General features: G+C 47.0%; 1 protein-coding gene across 9 annotated transcripts in view; it reads right to left on the reverse strand.

Moving 5' to 3' along the window:
• The window catches only part of fubp3 (far upstream element (FUSE) binding protein 3), a 46,600-nt gene extending 23,686 nt beyond the window's left edge, over positions 1–22,914 (reverse strand). For 3 of the 9 annotated variants that reach the window (XM_063210206.1, XM_063210202.1, XM_063210197.1), the window contains exons 1-8: positions 22,709–22,913; positions 15,002–15,113; positions 5,193–5,226; positions 4,813–4,862; positions 3,589–3,660; positions 2,646–2,684; positions 1,824–1,881; positions 1,350–1,512 (exon numbers count right to left, since the gene is read on the reverse strand). In XM_063210206.1, coding sequence (XP_063066276.1) covers positions 1,350–1,512; positions 1,824–1,881; positions 2,646–2,684; positions 3,589–3,660; positions 4,813–4,862; positions 5,193–5,226; positions 15,002–15,113; positions 22,709–22,807 — 627 coding nt within the window. In that variant the 5' untranslated portion in view covers positions 22,808–22,913. Of the gene's footprint in view, positions 1–1,349; positions 1,513–1,823; positions 1,882–2,645; positions 2,685–3,588; positions 3,661–4,812; positions 4,863–5,192; positions 5,227–15,001; positions 15,114–22,708 lie in introns of all 9 variants that reach the window. The other 6 variants (XM_063210207.1, XM_063210198.1, XM_063210200.1 and 3 more) reach the window with 4 other exon arrangements.
• Positions 22,915–25,854: the final 2,940 nt, after the last annotated feature.

A 25,854-nucleotide genomic window follows, 5' to 3' on the forward strand; every position in this document is an offset into this window, starting at 1 on the left:
ATTGCAAACTTAATCCTGGCAGAAGAAGCATTTTCTACCCTTCACGTAGCCTACTCGTTAAGCACTTCTTGTCTGACTGATTTTGGCTGCTGCGAATAAGGTATCTTTATTAAAAAAGGGCCCGTCGCCGTTCTGATAATTGGATGAATGTCGACACCACGGACCAGATGACCATTAGTCTTGCCGCGGGTCTTGAACAGTGCGCGCTCTTTCCGACTCAGCTTGCTTCATCTGAGAAGGCAACTGGCTACCGCAGGAGGGGGGAAAGGTGGCAATATTATCTACAAGCTTACTAAATAAATCGCTTTTAGCCTATCGCAGATGAGATTCTTGAATATTTTGTAATGCATGGAACATTGGCAAGGTAAGGTAGCTATGATATCCTTTTGAATAGGTCTTCGAATTTTCAAAATGCCTCCTCTCAACATTCAACATGTAGTCTGGTTAGTCCAACGCTATGCTGGCAGGAGAATCATTCGCTAGGCACTACTGCACACACACATTAAGCATTTTTGTCTGTCAGTTTTTGTCTGCTGCAAAGTAGGATAGACTAAACCTTCCGGTCTTCATAAAAATGGCCTACCACCGGTGTGATAATTGAACTAAAGACACCGCTGTACATTTAACAGTTGTTAAGGCTACTGTATTGACAATTATTGCAGTCATGCCGCTTGAGCTGCGGGCACTCTTCCAGTTCCAGATGCGTGACAGGCAGATGAGAAGCGCAAAGGTGGGGTCTATCCGCGGTGGCGGAGGAAAGGTGTCAATATCCACAACCTCGCTGAATAAATAGCCTAACCCTTGAACTGTGTACAGCAATCACAGACTGTTTAAGTTCTTGAATATTTTCTAAAGCATGGAATTAATTTTCCATTAATAAGGAAAGGTGTAAGATCTATCCTCAATCCTCCCCGATAATGTTCTTCGTGTCTTCAAAATTGCGCATGTCAACAACACCCGATGTGTTAACTGTTAGTCTTACATTTAACAATAACATAGCCTAGACCAACTATTGCTTAAAGTAATTGAGTACCATATTTCGCCCGTTTAGGGAAATATTTTTTGGGAAGAAGGAATTAATCGCCTTTCCCAAATAGCCCCCTGTCTCAAATATTCGCTTGGTCTCTCACGCATTTCAGACAAATAATAGCCCAAATAATATTTGGAACTTTACGGTATTCTGATATGCCGCTGCTGGATTGTGTCTGCTCTTGCCAGTGGACAGGCTTAATTTATTACTTTTCTACGCACTGGTATTTTATAGAGGTATTTAGTCACTACCTGATACTTTTTGATGACTTTTCCGCCTTTGCCGAGGAGGAGTAGTAGCAGCAACTTTAGAATCTTACCTGCAGCTGCTTGATGGTGTCTCCACCCTTGCCGATGACCAGGCCCACTTTGCTGGCGGGGATCAAGATCTCCTGGATGGTGCTGTTGCCGTCCATGTCGTTATGGAAACCGGGGCCATTCCGACACCGCTCCACAATCTGACCCAGCAGCCTCTTAGCCTGCCTACGAGGAGAAAAGCAGGCGGGAGAGGAAGACTTGCATAAACAAATGTGCACTTGGCTCACTAAACACAGGGACACTCAGGCCTAGTCACTGCAACCCTCCAAAACACAATATTCTACATTAACGTTCTAGTGCATACAAAAGAGAGCGTTGGGTAAATGTTTCATGATTTTAGCACCGTGTAGGGTCATGTGGTATGATACTGGGTTGTTGTTTGTCTTACTTTTTATCTGGCAGATAAGGCATTAAGAGGAGGTATGCTACTTGATGCTTTTACTATAAAAATAATACTGTAGGGGCGAAGTACTTACTCAATGCTTTCAGGGCTTCCAGTGAGGGTGCATGGTCTGTCCATCATACCTCCACTATCTGTAGTAACAAATACATGCACACACACAATAAACTTTACAAAATCATAGCGGCCATTTCTGCCATTAGCATCATGGGTAGGGTTGCAAAGGGGCTGGAAATTCCAAATTGGTTTCCGAAAAATGTCCATGGAAAGTTGACTACGGTATTTTTTGGGAATTTTCAAATGGGAAACTTTGCACAGGAATTACAGGAAGTCGCCTTTCCGCTGAACAAGCCTATACCCGGAACTCAGTCAAGGACATGATCCTCTCCTTTGAAACCCATTCAAATCAGGGTATTTAAGTCCTATTTGATGGGTATTTAGCTGTTCTTTGCGGACAGAAATGATACTGCCTTTGAATAGTGACCACATATTAGAGAGTAGTGGCAATAAAGGTCTGATGTATGCATTTGAAAGCCACATACACGCTTTGACTTGTAGTGTCAGAAATTGGTAAACACAGGTGATGGCTTCTCAATGAAAGATGATTTCACACGCACACAAATGCACAAACTGTATCGAAACTTTTACGGACATAGTGATGTGATGATGAACTGTGCTTGTGTCATTTGGAAACACAGGCAAACGACACAGTTTTATGTGGAAATAGTCGTCACTGCCTCGCCACCAGGAGATGTTCTGGGCTAAGGGGCAAAACATCTAAGAACGGTGGTCCACGGCTGACGACCCTGTAGCTAACAAACATGGCACCGGTGGAGGTGCTGCATGCCAAAGGCAAGGCAGGAGAACACCTACGTGTATAAAGAAAAGGGTAACTTACGTGGGAGGCTGTAGCTACTGTTTGGTGTTGGTTCCGCATCTGCATGACAGCATGGTAAATTGATTTTTATGACACGCATCACATCAACACTGAGGCATAATAACACACCAGGTAAACACTCTTTAATGTTGCTTTAAATTCGAGTGACAGCTGGGATAACGGTGCATTTTGGAAAGCTGGCTGTTATTGTCACTAGCCGTCATGGCCATCTCAGAATAAACAAATGCTGTTTTACTTCCTAACATTGCATATACGCAAGCACTGTACAGTACGACTCATGATAAACGGAACTCAAAAGTGAACAAAGTTCTGGTCTGTTCACAATCATACAAATATATGTGTTACACAGATTGCAAACAAATCTTTGTTTGGTTGTCTACATTTAGTTCGTCTACTTTAATTTTATAGGTCAAATACAAGATCATCTTCCTCATCATAGCCACAGAAAAGGCTGCATTTAGTCCTCTGCATACAGCACTCTGTATACAGTATGCTGTCTAAGAAATTGCAAAGATAATCGCAAAATGCATGCAAGGGGATGTGGCCTAAATGGCTCTGCAAAAAGTATATTCAACATCAACTTTGATAATTCCCAGTTTATTCCCATTAATTCCCTAAAATTCTCTTGGTAAGTTTCCACCTTTGAAAATTCCCAGAATTTTGCCACCCTAATCATGGGGCCTGTCTGCTTCTCTGCATCACACACCTAGTGCATCATCTACCATGATTATCCAGTTCCATAAGAACACTCCACTTAACGGCAGAGAAACCACGATGCAATTTTATGGGTTAGCATAAATCATAGATTCATAATGTGGCTATTCAGAAAAGTCAATTTCAGCAACAAATACAACTATTGTATTCATTTGTAGTCCATGTGCCGTTTTGACGGTCTGCTTCATAGTATAACTAAACCCACTGAGCTCTGTGACACGGGACTCACCAGCAGCAATCTGTATCTTGCACCCGGACTCCAGCTGGATCCTTGTGATCTGCTCTCCTCCTCTTCCAATAACTGAAAAAACAAGACATGCAGCCACATCAGGACAGACAAACACAGCAGGGCAGAATTGGGGGGGATGACTATTGGGTCTATGGTGTGCCTGAGGTAAGAGCATGCGGTAACATTTTTTGTTTGTTTTTTTCCCCCTGACTTGCTGACATGTGATGCCTTCCCAGACTGTTGCACCACCTGTTACAGAGAAGCGCAAAACCTTCACTGGCCATCTTTTAACAACACCTTAAAAGCCATCTCTTCTTGGAAGCCTTTGGCTTCTAGTGTCCATAAGCACACACCTACATACTTACACTGATATTATGTAAAACGACCTTGGGTGCTTCGAAAGGCGATGTATAAAACGAATGTATTATTATTACTATAACAATATAATTCTACGTCTTCAATCTATGCCAAAAGCGTTCAAAGTTTACTATGGCCATCTACTGGCAAGTGGTCAATATAGCCTTCTGTGCCTGGCCTGATGTAAGGCAACGTGCCAGAGATCGCTCAGCCTTGACAGTGGCCACCCCCTGCCCTCACATCCTCCATTTGTTGTTACAATTATAACAGCACCAGCCATGAATTACTGTAAATCTCTCAAGGTCTTCTGCAAACTCCACAGATAGTCATTCTGATATATACTCTATGTGGTTGTATAACTGGAGACAGACCAAGTTGAACTCAAGAACACAGTAGATAATAGAGGATTTCATTCCTACTAGTACTCCTGGCCTTTGAGAGAGAGAGAGAGAGAGAGAGAGAGAGAGAGAGAGAGAGAGAGAGAGAGAGAGAGACAGAGAGAGAGAGACAGAGAGAGAGAGAGAGAGAGAGAGAGAGAGAGACAAGAGAGAAGAGAGAGAAAAACGAAGAACATTTGCAGAGTTATGGAGTTCACCAAGGCCAAGTGGGGTTGGGGAGGAGACATATTTACACATGAATAAAACAATAACATTCCTATTGTGAATATTCCTATTCAAAGTTGCTATTCAAGTTAGTGGGGCAGGGTCATCTTGAGATACTAAGCCAAAGGAATGGAATGTGGTTAACCCTTCTTTACCTTTTCCTTTGTCTAAACAACTAACATCAGATCCACAAAACCGAAGTAGGTTCATCTGATTCTCAACCCTCTAACCACCCACCCATTGCTCTCAGAGTCCCAGTACTTACTGAATCCAACCATTTTATCAGGCACTTTATAGTCTTCTGTGATAATAGCCCTGAGAGAGAGAGGGAGAGAGAGGGAGAGAGAGGGAGAGAGAGAAAAATATTTGTGATTTAGTACCATCATGGGATGAAAGCAGACCACGTTCTGCTGTAGATGAGATCATGTAGTACTAAACACACATACACACACTCACCCACGCGCACACACACACACACAGCTATAGCTATAAGACTAATGAAAAATGTCTGCAGACAACGGGAGGGGAAAAATCAATAGCATTCACACGCTACAATCTGAATAAGAGCACCCTTGTATTCACAGTCCATTCTATGCCGCATGTTCTTTTTATACTATATGGGGTATGATGGCATCTCCTGCTTACCTTTGATGCACCATCCCACCAAGCTGGCTTCCCACTGTCAGGAGAGAAGAGAGAGACAACATTTAGAAGATGGGAGTTTCACAGTGGTGTATTTTATGTCAAAAACTACCGTTTTAAAAGCATCTGGAAATGTACCTTACAGACCTGCGTGTGCGCGTGTGTGTGTGTGTGTGTGTGTGTGTGTGTGTGTGTGTGTGTGTTAAACACCTAAGGCCAGAGCCTGGCTGCAATTCTTCCACAGAATATTTGTTTGTCAAAGTGTGTGGGAGGTTAGTCGGCATCGCAGACATGATTGGTGAGGACATGCTGTATATTTTCATGTGAAATATGATATGGATACCCTCCAAAATAAATAGTTTATTCAATTGTTGTGATGCAACTTTAGAAAATGCATTCAGAGTACAAAATCAATCTTCCCAGGTACCTAGTCAAGGCGTCAGGCGTTTGATGTCCAGGTGGCTGCCTTAGCTATTAAGTGCTTGGGGACACCCTGGACAGTAGTCACTGGTAAGTGTTTAACTGTTTTTCTCCAAACAAACAACTACAGCCAAACTGTTCCCAAGTTCACTCCTTGCTTGTATGGCTTTATTGCCTTTCTCTACACCCACCCAGACACACTCACCCACTCCACCCTACACTGCTTAGACCTGTAGGCTCAGGGACAGTGCCAATAGCCAGGGTCGGAAAAGGTCATGCAGCTGCAGTGTGTATGTGGCGTGCTGTTGGTGCGTTTAGAGATAAGGTACTGCTGGCTGCTGCTACTGTCTGTTGCCATGTCTCGTTGGCTCTGACTGACGCATGAGCACTTGCTTTCTCGCTCACTCGTTGGTTGGTTGGTCGGTTGGTTAGTTTGCTCGTTTGTATACATGTGGCCCAGGAACAGAATGTCCCTCTGCCAGACATACCGGAGAAACGAGCCCAGCGCAGTAGAGTGCAGAGCAGAGCAGAGAGGAGCGGAGCAGAGAGAGGCTCATAACAACACGCTTACTGGCTAGCCTCTTTCTGTCTGTTTGTGCGTACACGTGCACGCACGCACGCACGCACACGCACGCGCACACGCACACACACACCATGTGTGTGCGCCTGCTGTTCCTACACACAGTGAGCTGGGCCTGTTGTTGTGCAAGCTTCTGGAACTCTAAATGCACAGAAAAGACACAAATGTTTCCACATGGACACACTGGCCGTGGAACTTGGAACTGGCTAATAACTTCCTGTCTTTTTCCTCACCAGTTGTTTCTAAGTAGCATTTGGGAGTGACCAACAATAGACTCCAATAGACTGGCTCAAGGCTAAACCAGAGTCGACAGCACAAACAGCAACAGCTACTGTGCGGAACACAAACAACAACAAATAGTCGGGTAAAGAGACACAGGCAGGCAAACAGACGCAGAACCACAAATGAAGCATGAACCTTACACCCTGTACAGTGTGGCAAAACATAGAACAGTGAAAGAGAAAGGACACATCCAGAACCTTCCCTACACACACGCACACACATTCAAGCCTACACATGTGCACGCACAAACTCCTGTAAGTGTGTGTGTGGCTGTGAACAAGCCTACATAGCCAGGGGTCGAAACCTGTGGGATTACTTCTAACAATATAATCCAACATTTGCTAATTGCATACAGACAATCCCACTCGGGATTGCTTCTCCTAAACGTAATCCAGGAGTGCGAGGGAGATCCACCGATGCACAAGTGGTTAAAAGCAACAAGTGACGCATGCAAAATTGTGTGCAGCGCTACTACGGTCGGATTGTTTTGACTGACCAGATGATTAACTGCGTTATCTGAGCAGTGGTGACCAGTTGAAAAAGTGCCCGATAAAGAACTGACCAACAGGAAGAGCTGACAGAACGCGATAGAGAAGCAGGGCACACACAAACTCACACAACACAAACATGGCCCAGACACACACTGCTGAAAGTGGAAACCATGTCATGCTAACCTTTAGGCTGGTTCACCAAGACCTCACGGACTTCTAAAGATGAGTATGGTTGACCCATTTATCTGTGGTGTGTGTGCGTGTGCGTGCGTGTGCGTGTGCGTGTGTATGTAACAGATGTTGCCGCGCTGGGAGGTTTACTAACGTTCCATGCCACACTGCTACCTGGCCTCCATTACACTCACCCCCCTAAACCTCACTCCCATCCCGGGTCAACAGCACAAGTGTAACCAAGGTGTTGCCGCGCAATCCGTCCCCCTTGGGGCCTCAAACTCGCCACCTCATCAACGCATCCGGTTCAGTTCGGTAGCTTTTATTTGTCCCAGTATGGGCAATTCTTCAGGCATCGGTTTGGGTATGGGAGGCACAGCACTGAGCTTAAAGGGACAGTTTGGTCAATTTCAACATGCAGTTGTAATGCTCACACTACCCTGGACTTGTCAGTGCCTGAGATTTTTTTTTCTTCTTCGTCAGCCGTTTCCGAGATCCTGGTCATTGTAATGGGGGCAGCTCTTTGTTTACATTTCAAAAAAACATTTTTATTTATTCCCAAAAACACCAGTACCTTTTGGGAAAATATTTGGAGTTGGCCTATGTTTCATTTTTTAAAAATGTAAACAAACGCTGCCCCCATTAGAATTGCTCATATCTCGGAAAGGGCTGAGCCAAAAAATGTGGCATCACCAGGTACTGACAAGTCAAGGGTAGCGTGAGCAATACAACTGCATGTTGAAATTGACCAAACTGTCCCTTTAAGGACCAGTCCAATAGCCTAGCGCTATCGATACTGTATGAGGATTCGGGAGGGAGGTTTACCAAACCAACGGTCCACGCCACACACTGCTAGTTGGTCTCCATTACACGTACAGTGGTATTGTATGCGTGTTGTATTCTGAAATATCACAATGACCTACAAGTCTATGATTCTTAATCAGATATCACCAGGTCCACATTTTTAATGTTTGCAATCAGTGCCTACAGACAGCGTTCCAGAGAACCATTTTACATAGCCCTCTGCTGGGTCAGAGGCCAGTTCATTCCTGGAAAGGTGCCACAAGTATAATATTACTATTTTATGAGTATTGGCTCAAGTAGCGATCTGTCCTCTTAATGTCAACAACAGTGACTGACAAGTCATAAGTAACGCTACGACTCCTCAAAACAAACAGCGACACTGCCATAAGGAAATCTCCAGCTTCTTGACATCAACATGAATGCATTTCCAGTCTGTCTTTGGCGTATGAAGCCAGGACGTCAGTTTCTCTGCCCCGATGGACGTCACATGTCTTTATTGGAAGACAATGGGCCAGAGCAAGAGACATTTGCAAGGCAGCTCCACAAATGCTTGTGGTTGAAAAGCAACATGAGTGCTTCTGCAAATGGGTCACAACTGAGACAGAGGGAGAAAATGTTAGAGAGAGAGAGAGAGAGAGAGAGAGAGAGAGAGAGAGAGAGAGAGAGAGAGAGAGAGAGAGAGAGAGAGAGAGAGAGAGAGAGAGAGAGAGAGAGACAGAGAGAGAGAGAGACAGACCAAGAGAGAGAGACAGACCAAGAGAAAGAGCTAGTGAGGGAAATGGAGGAAGGGATCTTTAATAGACTTAGGAGCTTCCCATTCTGGCAGCTGGAAATATGGCGGGCGGTGACAATGAGTAGGCTGCACCAGGGGAAGGGGACGGGACGGGAAGAGGCCCGGGCAAAGCTTAGTCATATACACGGCCTTACATAAGGGGCCCAGAGCTGCACGCTCTGCCTCCTTAAACACTCGGTTTCACAGCAGCAACATTTTCCACCAGCTGTGTGCGTGTGTGTGTGTTTCTGTCTCCCTCATCACACTCTCCTCAACCAAAGCTACGAAGGGAGAGAAAGAGAAATGGGAACAATATTGGATTACCAGTGTCCCTCTCAGCCTACACACCTCCTCCTCCCCCTCTCTTTCTCCCTCTTCCCTCTGTCCGTCTCTCTTGCTCACCCCCCCTTGCCTTTTGTTTCTCTCCAACGACAAAAATACCTCAGCGTCCCATGACAGCCAAACCTGATAATGCGAACTTCACTTTCCAAACGTCCACTGCAGCCCACCCCCACCTCCCCACACACGCACACCGGTACCAACCTTTCCCCCTTCGCAAGGAAGCCATTTGCAAAACCACATCCACCCCCACCTTCTAACCAGCCCACCGTTTGGAATGTCTTTACAGTAGGGCCTTCAGCCAACTGGAGGTGCTTTTACGGGTGGAGATGTGGTGTCAGCAACTGCTGGGCTTGTTGAGTGCTGGTCCCGTGTGGAGAGGGCCAGCGTGTCCACTTACTTGTGTGGGTCTAATTCTTGAGTCAGCATTATGTACAGTCAGACAAATGCATACATACACGTCTGTGCACACACACGCAAACGCAGTTTCAAAACTGTGACCAACTCAGAGATGCAAAAAGAATCTCATCGCCACATGATGGTGCACTGATAGAATACTGGCAGTAATGACATTTAAAAGTCATTAGCATGCAAAAAAAGAAAGCCAAGCATGTTGGAATGCAACTTCTAAATCCCATTCTTCAGTTCTTTTTTTCCGCTGAGGCCTTCAGTGGTGTCGGGAGTGCAGAACCGGTTTCACTTCTCCTGCTGCCTGCAGCGAAACCCCCAGACTCTCTCTCACACACTCACACACGCTTCCACTCTGCTCCTGCGCGCCGCCATGCCACCACTCCTGAAAGACGGCTGAGCATGACACCTTGGCCACACCGGGGGTCCACAGCTGGCATGGACACAGCCCCCAAACGGGGTTTACATTTTGTGTTGCTGGCAGTTTGCAACAGGTGCAGGCGCATATAGTGTGGTGCAATGGCGGTTCCACTTGCTGACTTGCCGTGGTCATGTGACACAAGCCCAAGCAGACACAGGTCACCACCAGACCAGGGCAGGGAGCCGTGCCACACCTCTCTGCTCTGGCCGCTAGCAGCCGGGCCACACCTCTTTGCTCTGGCCACTAGCAGCCGTGCCACACCTCTCTGCTCTGGCCGCTAGCAGCCGTGCCACACCTCTCTGCTCTGGCCGCTAGCAGCCGGGCCACAACTCTTTGCTCTGGCCACTAGCTGTCCTGTGAGGCCAGCGCTGATCTGTAGCTGTGGAAGGCGCAAAGGGGTATGTTGTCCCGGGCCCAGGGAGATAGGGTGCCCAGAACTGGGTCCCCCTTACATTGTATGTATTGGGTAGGGGGCCCTCTCAGATGAATTTGTCCCAGGCCCAGCAAAAGCGGTCTTCGGCCCTGCTGGTGGTGATAATACAGTGACAGTGGGGTGCTCTGGTGATAATGTGGTGCATGGGACATGGAGGGGGACACAGTGGGACACATGTTTAAAAGCCACTACTATCGGCTGGTTGACCAACAATCCACTCGCAACAGCCACTGCTATTGGCTGGCCAACAGGCGTCCCGTATAACAGCCACTGCCATTGGCTGGCCAACAGGCGTCCCGTATAACAGCCACTGCCATTTGCTGGCCAACAGGCGTCCCGTATAACAGCCACTGCTATTGGCTGGCCAACAGGCGTCCCGTATAACAGCCACTGCTATTGGCTGGCTAGTCGCCTGCACGGCTCCCAACGCTAGGCCTTAGGAGTAGGGGCATGTGACTCTACTTGGAGGCCGTTCGGAAACCTGACCAGGCCCGAGAGAGAGAGGGAGAGAGAGAGGAACTCTTTCTCCATGTCAGTGTCAGTGAAATGTACTCCACATAGACTTTGAAGGCCCCGGGGGTCAAGAGGGTGAAACTGCACACTGTACACTACCATTTTTACTACCCCCCACTCCTGCATACTCCACACACACACTTTTTCTCCCCTCTGCATGGGCCCCCTTGCTGCATTTTTTGTTTAAAAAGGCCTGACCCACTTGAGGCTCTGTGCCGGGCTGTGCTGGTCAGGCCATGCTCAGGTTCCCCTGTACTGGACTGCGGCCGGTCAGAAACAGCCTCAGTTGGCCGCGTGTCTAGCACGTGTCAGCACGGGTGAGCAGAGAGAAACTCAAACCCTGTTTGCTGACCAGGAATCATGAAATAGTTACAACTCAACATTTATCATCGCTGTGACTGGTCTCTCGTAGAGCCCCAAGAGAGGAGAAACTGGGCTAGGTGTTTGGCCACAACCAAAACAAGTTGGTCAATACTTCTGACTCTTGTTTAGTGTGGTACACACTGCTTAAAATTATGCTTCGACGTTATAATTTCGGATATTTCCCCTTACGTTACCCATGGTGCTTGTGGGTCTGGTCTGATATCTGAAAACATACAGCTTGGGCCCTTTGCTGAATTTGCCAAACTGCTAAGAGGTTATGCTTGAGGGGAAACTTAAGACTGCAGAAAAACAGCTCAAGGCCACTGCACTTGTTTTTCGACAGCAAACTACCGCTGACACAACATGGCGTCTGTGCCGTGCAGGGTACCGGCACAAGAGTCTGGACTGTGAGCCTAAACTCGCAATAAATCACATGCAAGTACCGAGGCATCACTTATACAACTGCACTGTGGAATATGACACTGGTCTGCCTCGATTTCATCATTCTGAACGCAGGGATGAAAACAATAATACAATTAAATAAAACTGAGCTCATCAAACAATCTCTAGCTGTTGATCTACTGGCACATTAAAATGTACCCCACTGTCCTTAAGAGTTCCTTGACTTGTATGCACTGACACCGCCCACTAGTCACACGGTGCCAATCACGGCCAGTTGGCACGTCTGGCCCGACCAGCGTGGGAAGTATACGAAGGGGAAAACAAGCAGATTTGCTGGACAGGCCAGACGCGTCAACTGGATCTAGGCAAAGTGACTTAGAATAAGTCATTTCATTCGGCAGCCATCTTGGCTCAGGATTACAATTTCAGATAAGCAAGACCATGGGCATCTGAAAATGAATGATTAATCAGATAAGGGACAACTGAGCAATACACAACCAGATGGCCATATATAAGAAACCAACGCTGAAAATCACTGTTTTCCTTATGATGTGTTGAGCTGCACATGCGCAGAATTTCACGACTTGCACAACGCGGTCTGTGGGATCAAGTGGCCGCGGACTCTGTTGCAACTAGGGATGTTAACCGGTAGCCGTTTAAACGGTAGTCGACCGGATGAATGTTAACCGGTTAAAAGTTTCTGCCACCGGTTTGCTCATCTGTACCGCGTGAAGTGTAAGTCAAAAAAAGGGAGAAAAGAACAGAGGCACTCAGATTTGAGAAAAATATAAGAAAGCCTTTAATATAACATGGCAAAGCTGCTTAAAAACACATGGCATTTTTAATGTTTTTCTCAAATCCCAGAGTGCCTCTGCTCTTCCCTCCTTTTTTGGACAAAACATTGGAGTTTTGAGTGACTTGTTGAAGCGGTCATGAGCTCACGTCATGATCAGGTGCCCTCCTGTCCTTGCACGCTGACACCTGTATCCGACAGCATCAGTCTTTGCCACTGCTCCTCTTTCATGTGGCCACGTCACATCAGCGGCCGCTAAGGTAGATGCCTTTACGCCGCATGCAGCACCAGACCCACCTCCTCTTCATGTTACACTGATTGCCATGAGCTGCATCCTGAGCTGTGCGCACCGCTCACACACACACACACACACACACACAACTCACATGACGTGCACACATCTCACATGCACCAATGTGGTTTTGGTCAGAGCCAGTGACTTTTAAAAAAAAAAAGTTGTGGTAACACTTTCTATGAAGCCCATATCTATAGCGCATTATGAGCGCATTTATAACAATTTATAATGTGCATCATAATTACTCATAGTGCATCATGACAGATATAATGTATTATAAGCCTGTTCACTGCCTGTAGTTTTTAACCAGTCACGAGCATTCAAAACACCCTAAGATTTATAATGCATTATAAGCTAGATTTTTTGTTATTCGTGACTGTTGATATGCTCCATCATGAAGAGTTATGAGTGTAGTCATAACGCACTATGATTATGATGCGCATTATAAGTTGTTATAAATGCACTCATAATGCGCTATAGATATGGGCTTCATAGAAAGTGTTACCAAAGTAGTTTTTTTTTAAGCTTCATCCTAGGACAATCAGGCATGAAAACGGGTCAGGGGTGAAAAAGGTGAGAAAGGTGCGGCGTGGCGCGGTGGCACGGAGCGGCGCGTGTGCTGCAGCGGTGCGCACGCAGGTGTGGTGTGCAGTGGCGTTTTTGGGGGACAGTGTTGTATAGTCATACTAGGGGGGTCTGGGGGCATGGTCTCCCAGGAGAGAAAATGTAGCTAAAACCGTCTTTAAATGATGAATTTTGAGCATACTGTAGCGACCCAGGGACAGTGAACATAAGAAGAACTGCCAACCATCTTCGTTACTTCATGATTGTCATGCTGTCATGTCTGATGAGGGGGGCAGGAAGGCAGACAGACAGACAGACAGACAGACAGACAGACAGACAGACAGACAGACAGACAGACAGACAGACAGACAGAATGGGTTTTGGTTCTCAGCCTTTAAAAAAAAAAAAATCCCCCTTGACCTCATCATACGCTTCCTAACACCCCATTGACCTCATCAAAACCCTGCCAATGCCCCCCTTAAAAATAAATAAAATAAACGAATGCCCCCCAATGGCATAAGCACCCCTCCTCACTAGGCCTATCCAATGTCCCCTCAACGTTTGCCTGGTTGTGATCTCGTTTGAACAGTTAATCATCATATTTCCGACAACTTGTAATACAAAACATCTTTGTCACAGTTTGGATAAACTACTGAAATTGTATCCAAACTACTCACATTTTAGTCCATTCACCTAGTATATCTGTTTCCCTATGAAAAAATAATAGGAAAGCTCCAACTTTGACCGTGAAAAAAACTGTTTGACCGTGTTCAACTAAATATAAATCGGTAGATGTCATTTAGATGTAGGCTACCAAGGGATTCCAAAAAACGTGGAATGATTCCTATAACAATTTGTCCCGTGTCAAACGATTGACTAAGTTAGGCTTCGCTCTCTCTCCCTCTCCCTCTCTCTCGTGCGTGCTAGAAGCCGCAGCATATGATTCGAAGCATGATGTTGGATGCTTCGCGTAGCCTGTATGCGCTTCTTCCCCATTGCGCCTAGATACTTTCGCCATTTCGTAGCGCACAGACCCGTTAAAATAGCCGTCAGGAAAATGTGCCGTAGGCCTACCCAAGCTTTCTTTAACGGAGCTCTTTTGAGAATAAATACTTCTTCACGTGGGCAGGGCAAATGCGGTTTCAAATTGTTAGGAAAATCAGCTTAACCACTGTGGCTAACAACATCCACTCGAAATGCTTGCGTCCTGATGTTCTCATAACAAGAATCATGATCTCAAATAGCTACCACTCTGGGAAACGTGTAGACAGATCGTTTGGACATTTTCTTATAATCAGAGATGTTCTAGAACTAAGAAAGATAGTTGCTACAACCACACCAGCCACCAAAGCGGCACCTGTTTTAAATTGCGCTTTCAAAGATAAGTATGAAGGCCCTTCACGTTATTGGCTGTGCCGACAGCAACAAATGCGGTGATTGGTGAAACGTCATTGTCAGCTCTGGTAATCTCTCCTGAGACTGTATGTTTTCTGCGGTAGAGCGCTACACAATGATACAGTAAGTTGGCGCTACACTTTTCTCCTCGCTCGACCCCCCCACCCCCCCTAAAATTTTCTCCTCGGATCTACATGATTCACAGAAATGACCCATTTTGATTTCAAAACGGCGAATTTCGCCGAAAGGTGAGGGATTTTCATGCCTGACAATGCATGGTGTGTGTGTGTGTGTGTGTGTGTGTGTGTGTGTGTGTGTGTGTGTGTGTGTGTGTGTGTGTGTGTGTGTGTGTTGGGGCTCACTCACCTCCGTCATCCAGCGTGCGTTTATGGCCTCCATAGCCGTAGAGGGAGGGGTCCACCACGGGAGAGGAGTTGTTCAGATGGGGCATCTGGTCACTGCCCATCTTTGCCGCAATCTGCAAACACAAGAGAAAGAGAGAAGAGAAGAGAGGAAGGGGTGAGAAAGAGGGCAACACAGAGGGCAGAATGGAGAGGCAGGGAAAGGGCAAGAGAGACAGAGCAGGGAGGGAAGAGAAAAATAGAGCGACATGGGAGGAAATATAGGACGAGAGAGAGAGAGAGAGAGAGAGAGAGAGAGAGAGAGAGAGAGAGAGAGAGAGAGAGAGAGAGAGAAAGAGAAATAGAGGGAGGGTATGGGGAGAGAAAAGGGAGAACATGAGAGGTAGGGAGGGAGGGGAACAAGAGGAGTTAGAACTCAGCATGTGCAACTGATTAAGGTGCTGCTGCTGTTCCACATCTGTTGGAGTAGCGATGCAAACGACACCAGTAAACTTTGAAGTGGGATCCTTCCTTATCTGGGGAAGCCATTACGACAAACATGGCCCCCGCAACGCAACTCCGGCAGATAAGTTTCATGTTCGGGGTAGCTCGGTACAGAAGAAGGGCCGTTTAGGCGGTCCTATCCGACGGCCGCATAGTGTAACAATGACAGCTCTCCACACATGCACAGACACACACAACTGTAGCAGTAGAGTTTGTGGGGGGAAAAGAGTTGCTAATTGGTCTCCATTCTCACATCTGGCAGTTTCCTCCGCTCCAATTATCTCCAGAGAGGGGCCGCTTCTTGCTGCCATTCAGCCCTCGACCCCACACACAAAAGGAGGCACGCTCTGCCTCCCTCTCTCTCTCTCCCTCTCGTCTCTTTTCTGTCTCACCCCGTCTCTTCATTTCTCCACACAGTTTCAAGTAAATTGTGATAAATTGCGCTTTTCTAGCCACCGCAAGTCTGCCACTTCAAGATTGACTTTGTTCAAATGAGGAGACAAAAAAATGTGCAAAGAACGAATGAAAGAAAAACCGAGAACAATATTGACACATAATGTGTTCCAATTAGCGAGCGAGGGCCCATCAGGAGGGCTTCCATGCGCGGCGGCTTGAGCCCCAACTAACTGTCTCTATGTGGGCCACTTGATTTGAGAGCAGAGGCCTGGCCAGCGAGGAGGGGGACTGAGCAGAGAGGAGAGGGGGTGGCTGGACAGCATATTGCACTGGACTACAGTTGGCATTGAGACAGGGGAGAACAAGTGTGGCATGGGGGGGGGCGGGTAAGTAAGGGGGTTCGAGCATGTGTGAGTTGGAGGGAGGGAGGGGTTGTTGGCTCCTCCTCTTCCCACTAGCCAAGAGCCTCTTTCTGGGGAATGCTGGGGAGGAATGCCAGCAATGCAAGCACACCGATAAATCTCCCTCACACACACACACTCACAAGCTACAAGTCACTGCTCAAGGAGGTAAACACACAGCCAGTGGAAGCCCACCACCAGTACAAGCAGCCACTTGTGTGTGCACGTGTGTCACACGCACACTCATCGGACACACACACACACACACACACACACACACACACACACACACACACACACACACACACACACACACACACACACACACACACACACACACACACACACACACGCACACGCACACGCGCACGCACACGCGCACGCACACGCGCACGCGCACGCACACACACACACACACACACACACACACACACACACACACACGTTTTGCAGCCACATTCAGAGCAAGAAGGCAGGGCTTTGGGTGGTGTGAAAATGCGAGCTTCTTCCCAGGGGGGGTTTCACACAGGGGAAGCCCTCATTACAGTAGGCCATGGGCCTGTTTGCACTACACAGCTACCAGGAATCTCTACTGAGCGTGCGCAAGTGGGCTATGATGACACTACACCCCCACTGAGCATGTGCAAGTGGGCTATGATGACACTACACCTCCACTGAGCATGTGCAAGTGGGTTTTGATGACACTACACTCCCCCCTGAGCATGTGCAAGTGGGCTATGACGACACTACACCTCCACTGACCATGTGCAAGCAGGCTATGGGAAGACGCCTCTATTGGGCGTGTGCAACTGGCCTCCAGCGCGACGTGTAGCTGGCAAGTGGGCTGTAGAGCCAGTCGCCACCTCTGGGCCCGCACATGACACTGCTTGTTTTCCCCCACGTTTGGCTCTACCCGCTGTATGTAGTGGCTAATCAATATGCCTACTGACTGGCAGTGATTGGCACCCGCACGACCAGCGGGTGGAGCATTCGGAGGGGAAAACATGCAGTTTCATGGTCGGGCCAGAGGTGCAGACTGGGTCTACACACCTCCACTGACCGTGTGCAAGTGGGCTATGGGAAGACGCCTCTATTGAGCGTGTGCAACTGGCCTTCGAGTGTGCAGAGAGCCCAAAAATCTAAGCCTGAAATATTCTACTCTTTCATGGACTACTCAAGCTTTTCTACTGGAAAGTGTTAAATCAGTCCCACCAGGAAATCGCGGGCATTTTCTCAAAAATGTGCGATCTGAATTGCCAGATAGTGCACAAGGATTTCCAGAAAATCGCGATAAAAGTGGCGGAGCTTCTTACTGTGTTGTTGCGATTTTGTTGCGGCATGAAGTGAAAGGTGCGATTTTTGTTGCGATTTTTAATATGTTTCCCCACGCTTAGAGTAAAGGACACTGCCACATTCCAGTCCTCTGGTGTTTTTATATTATTTTCAGTGGTCATTTTGGTATTTTTGAGGTAGGCTTGGTAGCCTAGGTAGTAACCTCATAAGCTGCGTAGCGGGCTTTCAAACAATAAAATAATGGCAGGCCTATTTAGGCTATTTGGGTCATTAATGGCGAGCGCTGCCATTAATGGCCGAGCACTACACCATCCAGAATTTTCAGATAAAAAGCGTGGAGAAATTAACCCCACTGCCTTGCCAGTTAGCCAGACCTGCCTTAGTCCACCTGCTACGAAAGTAGAGTATGGCTCATCAGACCACCTGCCACTGGGTTTTTACACCACCAACGTTCCTTTAAAATGAGGGCACTCACCATCGAGATAAGCATCTGTGTCCACTCTTCAGAAATTCTAAGAGTTAATTTTATCCAGTCTCTGCACTCTTCCTTGTAGGAACCGTCAGTGTATGATACAAACGCTGTTCGGTGAACACACGCCTCTGGTCAGGCTATTATAGTGAATGATACAAATTTTCCTCCTCACGGCATGTTAACGCACTAAGTTTTGAATCGGCCCAAGACAATTTAAGTGATGAGTGATTCATTTTACACTACAAACGCTTCTTTGATAACTTGGACAGCTAGATGTTCTTGTAGAGGTGTTCTCTGCTGTAGCTCAGACTGCCAAACTCTACCGTATTGAGGCACCCTATAGAATAGATGCCATTTTTTTTCTGTGCTCCCAATGTCACACCCATAGTCTAGCTCAGTGCTCCAATGGTGTAGACCTACAATAGATTACAGATAATAGATTACAGTTTACCACCCTTAATGCCTTTTTGTTTCAGCAAACCATGTTCTTTCACAAGGACCATTCCCAGATGGTAACATGTTTATGGCAGAGTTTTAGGATTAGATTAGTTTTTGGATGGGTTCAAAGTTGCGGGAAATCGCGGTGATTGGTTAAAGTTGCGCTGTCGCGCAGAATTCGCGGGAATTCATTGAAGTTGCGAAAAAGTTGCAAATCGCAACATCGCGAATTCCTGGAGGGACTGGTTAAATGATGGCTCTCGCCTGGCACCTGACACCATGCAGCAGCTCCTTCAGGGGTGCATCTCAACAGAGAAGTTGCTAGCCTGTGAGCAAGTTCGTTAGTTGCCAATGGGAAAATGCATTGAAAACAACAAAGTAGCTAATGTAATAAGCAACTTTGGTTTTGAGAAATGCACCCCAGTCTTGTATGAGACTGCAACCACACTGTGTACACTAGGGGGGCTGCACACACACCACTAGCTCTCACTCAGCAATGCCACTCCCACATTTCAATCACCATCAGCAGCAGCAGCTAACACACAGAGGCTACTGACTACTGCTGCTGCACTGCACACAGGTCAGGCAAACTGCATCGAAGGCCCACAACTGGAGAACAAGAACTGTTTTTGTGATCAAATGGGTTTTTTGTAATGAACAACCCTCATTCTCCTCTGAGTTTGACATTGTTCAGGGAAAGGAAAAGGGAGACAACACAACAGACACACAATTTAGGCTACTTGCGCTCTGCAAAACAACTTTTTGACTGCTTCTTGAGCCAACTAAGTCAGACGCCCGTCTCCGTGTCATCATGTCGTATCCCGTGCTAAGCTGGCCCAGGAGCCTCCAGTGCAAATGGTCCTTAATTTAGACACGGCCCAGGCAGCACACAACACAGGCCATTGTGGAGAGCGGTGAGGGAGCGAGGCGCTAAGTCAGACAGCAGGCCGCTGCAAACTTGGACTCCTTAGTACGTTGTGTACTTTATAACCAAGGAGCAGCACAAAGCGCTGGCTTGGCCTGGCAATTACGCAATGTGGCCGCAACAGAGGTGTGCACGGCACACACACACACACACAAACTTACTTTACAGTACAGCACACACCACACAAAGGCGCTGATTGTCAGCAATGGCACCATAATCTCCCCCCACCCCAAATAAACTGGTGGCTAACACCATGCGCCTTACATAAAGGCCACATACCTAGCGCTTTGTTTTGGTTTAAATGCTGCATCTCAATGCGCCAACGTGAAGACGGAAAAAAGTGAAGCGGACACAGACGGCCATTCTGGCCACACTCCCAGTTCTATTTTTTTCTCTCTCCCGTGGAGTCGCTGATCAAGGCGAGGCCAGGAGAGGAGAGTGGAGAGGTGCAGAGCGGAGCAGAGGAGAGCCGAGAGGAGATGAGAGTGGAGAGGAGCAGAAAGGAAAGCAGAGAGGAGCAGAGGAGAGTGCAGCAGAGAGGAGAGGAGCAGAGCAAAACAGAGAGGAGAGCGGGGAGAGCACAGAGGACAGGAGAGGAAAAGAGCGGAGAGTAGAGAAGACAGAAGAGGGGAGCAGAGAGGACATTGTAGAGGAGAGGAAATAAGAGGAGAGTAGAGGAGAGTAGAATGGAGTGGACCCGGCCCGTATGGTGCCATGTTGGTCGTGGGCCTGCTCTCCTCCTGCGGCAATGCCAACCAGCAGCAGCGGGAGTGAACACAAATGCGCGCGAGCGCGCGCACACACACACACACACACTGGGGACAGACAGCTGAGTGTGACAGTGGCGCAAGGCAGAAACTGAAACCGCTCACAGGTGCCATGCTCGAGTACAAGGCCATGTATGCCTATGCAAACGCACGCACGTGCACGCACACACACCTCACGCAAGCACACATGCATGCATGCACACACAAATTTTATACTTTCATATACTTTCATATACTCTCATATGCAAAGCGTCCACATGCACACACAAGCTTCAATAAATGCAGTGTTTCCATCAACGCGCACCCTTTGCATGAGATTATGATGATATGTGCACATTACACACCATTGTATACTGCGTAGTTGTGCATATGCTGAAACACACACGGCCAAAACATATGACCACTCCAGAGACAAATGGCATGGGTGTTAGAAATCAGGGAGGCATGTGGGGGCACACAGCACCATTTGGTCTGAATTTAGAGGGGTGTGAGTGCATGCGTGCATGCGTTCGTGCGTACGTGTGTGTTTGTGTCCCGAGAAAACACGCTTACATATCCCCATGCCATTGTTCCAATTATTAAATGTGGATGTAAACAACTAACAGACAGGGGTGATTATGTACCACTGCAAGAAAAAGGGACACATTGTGGAGCAGGGCAGGACAGCTTTAGTGGTGGAAAGGGGACAGGTGGGACGACATTGGGCCAACAGGACTTCACAGCAACGTTCAGACAAGTCATCTAATCATCTAGGCACTCAACCGTCGCGTGGACAGCTGAGACAACACTACCTACACACTAAATACACCAGAGAGGCTTTTGGAGACATTAAAAGGTCAAAAAAATACTTCTAAATAACTGGCAGATTAAATTTCAAAAGATTGAAGATGCAGTTAAAAAATGTTTAGTGAAGACTTGTAAGATGGAATGAGACCAGTTCACGTGTTTGAGTGACTAAGTACCGTACTCACTTTCATTTCAATCATTAACAATATTTTGACTTGCCCTGCTTGCGGAAGGAGTATTGATTAGGGGGCAATAAAATGCCCTTTCTAATTTTCTCGAGCGAGAACATTATGCAGCATAAGTAATGTGGATACTAGTATTGGAATTGAGCGGTGTTGTCAAACTTCTTACATTTAGATTAGAGCCTTTGCCTTCACAGGCGTTATGGCAAGAGGCATGACAAATTGAGTCAAACAACTGAGACGGTAATGGAGATGGCAGTGCTCTTTGAGTATTGCGACAAGTAACAGGAGAAAAGGCCATTGGTGTCAAATTGATCGTGATAAGTATTAGGGGGACATGCATGTCACTCTGACGTAATGACAATGTGGTGCGATGCAGCACGTGGGGAAATTACTTTGCAATTTTTTGACCACATCAACTCTGTAAAATCACAACGTTCCTGCTGGCCAGACATTAAAACTGTCAATGCACAAAATACATCGAACCATTTAAATATGCTTCGATTTAACTTCAGTCTTGCCAACCAAAACTTCAAACTTTTCACTTGTAATCCAGCATGTTCCTGCAACGTTAAAGGCTTACGTTAATATACAGTATTAACTAACTTTGCCTGACCCAAGTGGAGCGAGGAGCTAATTAGGCCACTCTCTGACCCGGGACGATAGCAGCTAGCCAGCTAGTTAACAGCACACCTTACTGGCTAACTAGCTAGCTTAACTTGCTATCTAACGTCGTTCTTCAAGCTGGTGACATACTTTCCAAACTTCGGTTGAGTGCGTTCAGATTGCGAAACTACTGCTCCGCGAGAGCAGTCAAGCCACCCAAAAGTTCTAGTGTTCATCCAACATTATGCAACTGTCGAGTAAACTGCGTATGCTTGATTTAAATTAGCTCCTTGTAAGTTGTTCAGCGAGTTCAAAAATGCTGGCTAACGGGGGCACACTAGTTGGCTAACTATAAAAATCCAAGAAAAACTATGTTGCCCACTATGCATGACCAAGTTGTTATTGCAATGCATTCTACACGACCCAGTTTGTGATTTGACAAACAACTTTGCTTCGTCTGTTGTTAAGTGAGTTCACTTCGAGTAATGTTTGCGTAAAGTCAGATGGTTTCGCGGAACTAGGCCACGGCGATAGCAGCTTCTGTGCTAGCTGGCTAGTTAGCTAGCATCAAGTTATGTGGCGTTACAACAGGTTGCAGTTTGTTGCTCATGTTTTGTTTTTCCCCCTTTCTCCAAGTCACCCCTAGTGCTACCGCACAAAAGTTCTTTCACACTTTAACCAACTTGACTTGTGTCTTATTAGCTTGGCTAGTGCTTGTTGTTAGTTTGTTGGGCGTCTTCTGGCCCACATTCTCTTAATCGGCACGCAGAGCCATGCAGTCTTAACACTTGGACCTTGTGTAGCCAGTTATGCTAGCTTAGTATGTGCACAGGAGTGTGTTCTCAGCGGGTGAGGGGGGCTGGGGATCCGCTGCTTAAAAAGTACACTCCTCCCCCACCCCGAACGGCCTAGCACTAATCTTCCTCGATTTCGAAAAGATCCCTGTATGTCAATTGCATTACCTGTCGGGCCCGGTGTAAAGCGTCGGCGAAGCCGTCTGCTTTCATTCCAGGCTGAGCCACCGAGGCCTGTCCCTGCACCAGCTCCGCCATCATCATCATCCCTACCACAGCAGCGCTCAGCAACACATCAGAAAAAAAAACTCTTTAGCCCAGCATCGAGCAAGACGATCAGGCAACACGCGCCGACCCCGGAACAGGAAGTTAAATCCGTGGAGTTGAAACAACGCGAGAGTTTCGGCCCGGGCTAGATGGATGAAGCAGCAATTTCTCTTGCACTCAGCAGCAGTGGAAAGAACAGCGTGGGTGCAGAGTGGGATGAGCTCATGCATTGGTTTTTAAGATCATAGGCGGGGTTAATACATATATTTTTGCATGCACTGTGTTGTATTCTTGTGCACATTTAGTTTTTTATGTATATACTAAATTTAGTGTGTGTGTGTAGATAAAGGAATAGAAAACACACAGAAAGAGTCACAGGCGTGTATGCTCTAGATAGGCCTACTTTCTGACCAGGCCAGACCAGAATGTGACTGAACTCATGCATGATAGCCTGGGGCAAAAGAATGCAGTTGTTGATGTTGTAGGTTTTGCCTCAGTAACATTACATCATTCAGCTTGATGGACATCATGCTGTAGGTTAATCATGGACATCATAATACATGTAACAACATCTCTCCCTTTTTGTGATGTTGGGATAGGCAAGGGTTTGGCTAGGCTGGTGTTTTTCAACGTGGGCGCTACAGCCCCCCAGGGGGGCGTTGGGGAGCCCTAGGGGGACAGTTGAGAAGGATATAAATGAGAGGGGGTGGTGCTGTGTTGCCATTAAGGTGCATTAGTACATTTTATTTTTTAATACTAATGGGAGGCGTTGGTGGGCTTTTGATGAGGTCAAGGGTATGAGGTCAAGGGTAGGGTGACCAGACGTCCCGGTTTAACCGGGACAGTCCCGGTTTGGAGTTGTGTGTCCCAGGTCCCGAGCAAACCCTGTCTTGGCCACCCGCTACATTGCGCTACATAAATATATGGAAAATATTACATGTTTACCTGCCACAATTAATGGCAGCCAGCGCTTGTAGTATATAAAGTCTGAAGGAGTCAGTTGCGATTTGTCATTCCTCCCCCTAGAATTGATCAGAATGCAGGAAATTGCATCTAAAAAACACATTTTTCTTCTGGGGGTGGAACCCCAGACCCGCCCTCCAAAATTATCCTTATGTCACGCGGTAAGTGTCCCGGTTTCAGACTACAAAAATCTGGTCACCCTAGTCAAGGGGGCATTTGTTCAAAAAAGGTTGAGAACCATCGAGCCATTTAGTGCTCCTATTTGACGGTTCAGTTTGATTGTTTTTTGTCTGCTCCAGAATATCCCTACTTACTGAGAAGTTATTTCTTTCCATTTCATGTTTGTTTGTCTCTTCATGTGTTGTCAAATTAACCCCCTTGTTGTAGCCTATTGATGAGCCCTTTGGGGGCCAGTGGACATCAGCCTCACAGCAAACACAGATGATGTAACATGAGAGTATGAATTTATTTGGAATTTCCCCTCTGCACATGTGGAAGCTGCTAGCTCGGCACATCTGGCTCACAGTGAGAGTGTGAGCGGAGTTAAACGCTATAAAATTGCCACCAATTTTCCAGCCTGTTTATGCAAAATAGTCCTAGAAGTGCACTCAAAAAGCTAATATTTAAATCCTGTAACATGACACTGCAGCATATGTCACCATTATGCAGAATATACCCAATATAACTGTAGCCATAAGTCAAGAGGAAAAGTGGCAACACACAATAGCCTATCAAAATATTTAGCAAAAAAGGGTATGAGTTGAATTGTATCAATACAATTAAAATCTTCAGTAAATAAATAAATGTGTTCTATTGCTGTAATATTGCTGTAATAGTCATTGTTGCCATTCTGATCATACTAAGCGGCTTCTCTCTCTGCCCTCTTCTGTTTTTATGCTGCAGCTGAGGGGCTCTGGCCACAAGTCTGACTGGGAAGAGCACATTGACAGTAATGGGCACGCCAATCATATTCCACCTGCCCGTCCAGCCCGGGGCTCTTCACAAATCACTGGCACAGGCCCCTGTGAGGAAACTGCAGGCTGCCCTCACCTTTCACCCCACACAGATGCCTCCAAATGAAGATCCATCATCCATCAGCACAAGAAGACGTGCCTGAGCTTATAGGTATTGTCACCATCTGGCGGGGACGTGATGTGTGGGCCCACTATGTTCAAGTGTGGTCCAAAAGGGTGGGAAGGTGTCTGTGTAGGTGTCTGTGTGTATGCGTGTGTATGAGGGGGTTACGGTGGGAAAGTGGATAAGGATGGGAAAGTGGATATAGGTGACTGGGACTGGGATTGTTGGTCTTGGGTTTGGATGGTGGGAGAAGGTGGCTGTGGGTGTGTAGGGGAGGTGAGGGGGAAAGGTGGCTGTCTGGGGGGCGGGCGGTGTAGGGGAGGTGAGGGGGAAAGGTGGCTGTCGGGGTGTGTGTAGAAACTAGGAAGATGGTTGAGGGTGGGACGTGTGTGTGGCTGTCGGTGAGTGTGTAAGACGATGGGTGAGGGGTCAGGATCACACTGCGGCTGAAGAGTTCTGACGTGCCCAGCAATTACAGAGTCAGTTGCACTGGGCGATTTTCTAGCACGCCTGGTGAAAAGTAGGTGCTGACAGAGAGAATTGGTTTAACTGTGCAAGGGAAGGGTTGTGTGTGTGTGTGTGTGTGTGTGCGTGTATTTGTGTGTGTGTGTGTGTGTGTGTGTGTGTGTGTGTGTGTGTGTGTGTGTGTGTGTGTGTGTGTGAGGGGTGGTGTATAACATGGAGGGTGTATGGGTGGCCATGTTGACTGTGTGTGTGTGTGTGTGTGTGTGTGTGTGTGTGTGTGTGTGTGTGTGAGAGAGAGAGAGAGAGAGAGAGAGAGAGAGAGAGAGAGAGAGAGAGAGAGAGAGAGAGAGATGGAGGTTGTGTGTACTGTATGGGGTAGGGTTAGGGCAGTGCTGAGAGTCATTAACTTTCAAAGCTGATCAAGTGTCAAGATTTCCCCCATCTGTGTTTTAATGTTTGCGAGCTGGGAAGAAAGCAAGACGTGTGTGTGTGTGTGTGTGTGTGTGTGTGTGTGTGTGTGTGTGTGTGTGTGTGTGTGTGTG

Source organism: Engraulis encrasicolus, chromosome 11 (genome assembly GCF_034702125.1).
Source record: "Engraulis encrasicolus isolate BLACKSEA-1 chromosome 11, IST_EnEncr_1.0, whole genome shotgun sequence".
Taxonomy (NCBI): domain Eukaryota; kingdom Metazoa; phylum Chordata; class Actinopteri; order Clupeiformes; family Engraulidae; genus Engraulis; species Engraulis encrasicolus.